The 6,713-nt window shown below is 43.4% G+C and overlaps 1 protein-coding gene across 2 annotated transcripts in view; it reads left to right on the forward strand.

The window, feature by feature from the left end:
- The window catches only part of VWF (von Willebrand factor), a 271,611-nt gene that overhangs the window by 142,340 nt on the left and 122,558 nt on the right, over positions 1–6,713 (forward strand). For both annotated transcript variants that reach the window (XM_019515998.1, XM_019515997.1), the window contains exon 30: positions 4,199–4,342. In XM_019515998.1, the coding sequence (XP_019371543.1) occupies positions 4,199–4,342 (144 nt within the window). The remainder of the gene's footprint in view (positions 1–4,198; positions 4,343–6,713) is intronic.

Raw genomic sequence — 6,713 nt, forward strand, 5'->3', positions numbered from 1 at the left:
CCCTACCCCCCTCCAGCTGTCCTTCCTACAGCAGCAGCGCAATGTCAATGCAAAAGCAGTGCCATGGGTTGCTTCTGTTGTCAGGGCTTGGGTTCTTTGGGGGTGGGGGGCAATTCTGGTGTCCCTCCTAAGTTAGTGCCCCAGGGTGGTGGCCCAATCACCCATCCCAGGTTATGCTACTGACTGCCACAACATAATCCTTTAGAAAGGTCCTGTGCTGTGATTGATTCTCTTCAGCACAGGTCAAAAGTCACCTGAATTCCAATCCCCAACCCTCCCTCTTCAGGTGGCTCAGCTCCCCCAATATGCTAGATAGATCTATGCCACTGCAGTGGTGGGAGTGGATACCTAGGTGCCTGTGGCTGTGGCTGAAGTCAGTGTGCTATTCTACAGCTTGACCCGGCCATTGACAGAGTAACCATCAAGTTTAGTGGGAAACTCAGATTTCTGGAATCCCGTTAGTTCCATGAGTCTCTGGGGATGAACCAATCTGATTGGTTTTATCCCCCCACCCAAATCATGAGACCACTCTCCAGATGGAAGCATTGTGGGACAGGGACCTGTGCCTTTAGAAGATAATGCTCCAACTATGACAAAATTTCTTGGCAGTGCCCCTAATAATTGGAGCCCCTGTTTCCAGGCTGGAGAAAAACATGAAGTCCAAGGTGTATCCTGCCTTGTGTGTTAGCCCAGTTATTATCTGGGATACTTCCACAGTTGATACGGCTTCCATAAAGTCCCACAAGAGCCCTGAAGAGCCAGCCTTGACATGCATGTTGAAGTTACCCAAGACAATAAGTCTGAGTATCCTCGACACTTCCAAGATCAGCTCCGCTAGCTTTGGCAGGGAATCCGTTGTATAACAGGGTGGTGAGTAAATCAACAGAATCCCACTCTATCCTTAGCTTCAAGCACAATGTAGACAATCCATGTTGGACAAATTAAATACTGGATACCTTCTACAAGCCAGATTTCCTGTACAGAATGCCTCCACTCTGTGCCCTGCTGGCACCATCTGGGTAAGCAGTGACCCAGATGCCTCATCCAGCCAAGTCTGTTATACATGAAACATCAGAACATCAGCAGCTTTGTCCTGAATAAGATAAAAAGATGTTGGATGTTTTATTAACTGCTGACCTTGCAAAAAGCAGCACCAGCAATGGATCAGGGTCTCCACTGGTTGTGACCCCTACATACCTCAAGGTAGCGGAGATGGATTGATTTCATAGACTTTTATAGATTTCATAGACATTTGGGCTGGAAGGGACCCCGGAGGATCATCAAGTCCAGCCCCCTGCCCCAGGGGCAGGAAGTCAGACACCAAATGTCTTCCCCTGTGCCTCTGAGAACATTTCCTTCCCACTACCGTATCTCCCCCCTGCTCATTCTGACCTGGGTAAGACAGTTGCTGCCCCACTAGTCCTCCTGGGAAACTTCTCTTTCTTCACCTCCTTTACTACTGAAGGGCAACAGCAAAGAGTGCCCCTGAGTGTTGCCCTTCAGCAGTGCTCCAAGGCATCACCATACCCATAGGTGCCCACTCCAGGAAGGCCTGCTAACTTGATAGGGGCTGCAGACTGGCTGGCTTCTCCACTCTTGTAGCATGGGTGGTCAGGATAGTGCCTGTGCTGGGCGCTCCCCCTCTCTTTATAAATCACCCAGCAAGAAGGTGCAGTGTTGCTGAGAGACACCATGTCATGGGGGTTGCAGCACACAGGTGTGTTGTGGGTTCTGGCTAGAGGATTTCAAAGCATTTTACTTGGGCAATCATTATCATCTCAATTTTAAAGGTGGGGAAACTGAGACATAGAGAGGACAAGTGACTTACCTGGTGTCACTCAGTAGGCCAGTGGCAGTTCTCCTGTGCCCCAGTCCACAACCTCACATAGAGTCCCCGAGTCCATCCAGTAGATGCTACTGCCTTCTATTATCTTAGCTTCTGCCATTCTTCTCTTGACAGCCAATTACTGCCAGGCTCTAATCTTCATTTTCCATAGCATCCTGTGCAATTTTATCTTTGTTACAAAGCTTGCATAATAGAAGGTAGTAGAATCTACTGGATGCCACACTCTGCAGCCCCCATCCCATGGGGGCTCCCAGATCACTGCACCTTCTTTCAGGGTGTTTTTAAGCCTCCCTCAGAGGCATTGGGTGTTGGTTACAGCCAAGACTGGGGATTTTGACTGGGGTTTGCCAATGTTCCTGGTAGGAGCAAAGCCAATGGTTCCTGGCTAGAAGGTCTTGTCCGTCTTCTCAGGGTCAGAACAATTACCATATTTAGAGTCAGGAGGGAATTTTACCCTATGGACTGTGAAGGTTTTTACTGTCTTCTGCAGCAGGGGACCTGGCCCTCTACCCAGAATCTCTTGAGCATATATTGACAATCTTTTATAGAAGCAGAACATTGGCTGTGACCGGTTAGGGTATTATGTCTTCTGTTGTGTCAGGGTTGATGGTAGTTTTATGCAGATTTTGGATTATGGATTGTATAGGATTGTTTGGATAGGGAATGATCCTGCCTCAGGCAGTGGGTTGGACTAGATGACCTCCGGAAGTCCCTTCCAGCCCTATGTCTCTCTGTCTCATCCTCTGTACTGGCCAGCTTTTGGACTTTGATCAGAGAACTATTCTTATGGCTCTGAAATAGTTCTATTACAGCAGTGTTGGCTGTTTTTCTCATTACACCAGTCTTTCCAAAAGATGTAGATACCAACCATTACATTTGCAGGAGGAAACTGTTGGAGATGAGTATTTTCATATGTGCAGAAGAAACATATTAAGTGGAAATAACATGCGGAGGACTTTGTGAATCACTGAAATTTGTGAATTGGGAAAATCAACAAACAAAGCTCACGTGCAACAAAATGGTCTCTGTCATTCATTTTATTTTAGTTAATTTGTCATTTATGAAACTGTCAAAAGCAAGTGCTCTGTTAAAAATGTTGTAATAATACAAATCTGAGAAGAAAATGAAATCTGAGAAGTAGGACATAGAACTCTGAAGCTAAGAGATGACTGCTTGTGCACAAATTATTATGTGTTGTTAGTGAACAAAGTGAAGATTACTGCATTCCCGCTCAAGTTTGATAGAAATGAAGAACTATGTTTCGAAGCTTATAAGATGAAACTTCAGATACAGCTTCCATTGCTAAATGGTTTATAATAGGTTGCCAAAAAAGTAATAAAAGATAACCAGAAACATGTTGCATATATCTAAAATATGTGCTAGGTCGGAGTGGTCAACCTGTAGCACGTGCCACAAATGGCATGGGCAGCCTCTGTGTGTGGCATGTGTCAGATAGGGGAGGGGACACAGTAAGAAGCAGAAAGCAGAGCAGCAGATTGGCTGGGTCCACAGAGCATGGAACAGAAAGCAGAACAGCAGATTGGCTGGCAGAAAAGGAGTGGCGCTTGGGGAGGGTGTATGGCTAATGTGTGGTATGCCTGCCAAAATGTTGACCACTGTGCTAGATGCTGATAGGATCATGAGTAACAGCTGGCATTGACGGTTATAAGCAACTTATGCCCCCATTGGTCTATGTACTGATCTCATTAACCATTTACAGCAATGCCTCTTAGTTGTTCCTAATGTTTTATAAACTTTGTCAAGAGTATCTTGATAGCAGAGCAGTGAATTTTGAATTTCTGCCTCCTGGGAAATTCCCCCATTTTCTACTATAGATCAGGCTACTTGCAGAGACTATGTGACCCATGAAGCATCCAGAATCCTGTAACTCATGACCACAGGAGGAAAACCTTATTGCCTAATGGGTCATGTCCTCTGGGGATTCTGGGTTACAGGGGAGAGAGGCCAGGGAGGCCCAAACTACAACTCCTGTAAGCAACGTGCTGGTCAAGAAATATAGTTTACTTTGTGTTTCACTGGATTAGAAACCAAGCATTTTGCCAACAGCAAGGCAATATTTTTCTATTGGAGTGATTGGACCCAAACTAAAATATTGCATTTTTATTTTCATGACAGAAAACGGAACATGTTAAGCAGAATTCTAGATTTTTTTCCCCCTGCTCAAATGTCAGCCTTGCAGAAATCTATTTTCCATTAGAAAATTGTTCTGATGGAAAATTCCCTTTCCTAAGATAAAGTAGGACTAAATAACAAGTTTCACTTTTATTTTAACCCATTTGAGTACATTGTGTTTCAGTTAGATTATTTGCCTTCTGTCTTCTTCCATTTCAGGTGATACTGCAACCCATATTGCAGTTCTCCAGTATGGGGGTGAAAATACGCAAGAAATTTCATGGAACATGCCACAAGAGCATGAAAAACTTCTAGATATGGTGGACTCAATTCAGCAGAGAGAGAAAGGTCCAACTAGGCTGGGTAAGTGACTGTATGGACACTGGTGGAAGAAAAAGGAGCTTTAAAAGAAGCTTGATCCTGTGTTCCACCTTGGACAGATGGTGCTGCAGTAGTGTCATGTCCTAGGAATTTAATCTTTCATAATTAATTCCTGTTATTACCATTCATGGCTTTGTATGAAAGGAGTTTCATATTACTCTATTAAGATGTATTTGCATGTGCAGAGGTTACGATATACTTTGCTTTTCAGAGAAAAGGGGAAGTCTGGTTTCTTTAATCCATAGAAATGTTCCCAGTGGTCATATATTCAGTGCCTCTCTGGACATGGACAAACTTAGCCTTTCACTGCTCTAAACAAGAAGTAGGGACTGCTGCTCAGGCGTGTACTGTACTGTACTGTAATCAGCTATTATGATCTAAATATTGTATCTGCATGAGCCTGTAGTGATACAAATAAATTAAATAGCCTCAACTTTGAATGAAAACGGGGTTAAAGTTTGAGAGGTTTTACTAGGTATCCAGAATTGCACGTGCTTCAGGGTATACCCAAGCTAGCTCAGTGACAGCCAGATGAAGTACTACAAGCTTTATACCCAGGTCAATGCAGTGCTCCATCTGTGCTAATTTGCCATATTGAAGAAAATAGAAATGAAGCATTATGAGATGCAGGGTACATTACCCTGGTCAGAATCCTGCTCTCACATGTTTATACTGCTCCTTAGTACTCAAGGTAGCTTGTTCGGAGCTAGGTTGGGTATCTCAAGGTGGCACTGGGGTGTGCCATGTAGTCATACCTCCAATTCTAATATTGCTGGATAACCCAGATTTTCCAGTGGTGTTGTGAAGGCTCTCTATTTAAGTCTACAAGTTGTAGGGTTCAAGTAAAACACATCTTGCTACAATGTATCAGATCTTTGACCAAATAGTCTGAGATTTTCATTCTTCTGAACTGGAACAATATTCTCCTTGGCAGCAGCTGAGCAGCATGGTTCAATAAGAGCAGAAGAACATACAGTTTTTAGGATCTTTGGCCCGATTTATGTTGTAAAGAGTTATTGGTATAGAAAAGTGAGAAATAAAGCCTGACTTCCATAGTTCACAGGAGGATTAGTCTTGATTGCTTTCTCAGCCTGGAGAAATAAAAATACCAGATGTCTGATGAGACTTCTGTAGGCTCTTTGTGGGAGAAGTTGTTACATAGATAAGTTGCATGAAGTCTTCTATATAAGTCGAGTAAGCTACAATGGACTTCAGGATAGGCAGAGAAAACAGGGCCCCTAGCATGTGGGAGGGGGAGTTGCATGGCACAGTTGTTACTGACTTGTTTTTATGTTTCCTTGGAACATACTTAGGTAGCACAGTGCCGGGAAATGTCCTGAGAGTCCACAGAGAAAGGAATAGTAACATTTCCTCTCGAGTAATGCAAATAAATCATTCATGGTTCTCCTACTGCCTTTGTGGGTAAATGTATTTGGATAGAATGGTCCACACTCTTAGGGAACACAGGAGAAATTGGCACATTCAGTCTGTGTTTAGGCCTTTGGAGTCAGGCTCCTGAAAAGGTTTGGGATGGTTCACACTGGGTGTTGCAGTTCCTTAAGCAGCTTTGGAGACCTCCTCTCTCATTCATACTGGGCACAACCCACTGTTTAACTCATTGGAGAAACATAAGGTCATTCCCACACCAGCACTGTCTCTTTTTGTTAATCTTCCTATATTAGGAATATGATCCTTATGTTCCCTCTAAGTCAGCTGGGGTTATTTCTGCAGGAAATGCAGACAGGCTTGGGATACTCTGGTAGAACTGTCTTTGCCTAGAACCATGGTTCACTCATAGTCCTGGGTACTTGGTTTTGTAGCATGATATGCGTGATTGTTTTCTAGTGGTTATTCCAGTTTCAGATCTAGTTGAGGCTGTGTGGTAAAATAGCTCAGCGACAGAGACTGAGGCACATCACAGCTTGGCAGCATAAAATTTGCTGAGGTTTTCAGGGGGTTTCAGTTAAGTGTTCTAAAGAGAACAATGGTAATTTTAGAAGATGGGAGACTTAGCCACATTGGAGTGTATTTACCTTTACCATCCTATTTTTGCATTCTTAGAACATGAAACACCACAGTTCATGTGAGGGACTGGTGTGGGTAGTTGAGATTTAGTTTTAATGTCACCCACTGTAAATGCATAAGCCTATGAAAAACCAAGAGAAAATGTTTAGCCAATTGTTCCCTGCTGCAAGAGTTATTTTCCCCCCTCTCTCTCTCTTTTTTTTTTTAACGTCTGACTTAGATGTTGGAACTCCGGGGGAGATGTACAGTCTCTTAAGTAAAAAAAAAAAAACTAATGAAAGCAATCCATAAAGCATCCTTCAAAAGACATGCAAACCAAAATAAAAAA

The sequence above is a fragment of the Gavialis gangeticus genome, unplaced genomic scaffold (genome assembly GCF_001723915.1).
Source record: "Gavialis gangeticus isolate Ggan-Ray unplaced genomic scaffold, GavGan_comp1, whole genome shotgun sequence".
Taxonomy (NCBI): domain Eukaryota; kingdom Metazoa; phylum Chordata; order Crocodylia; family Gavialidae; genus Gavialis; species Gavialis gangeticus.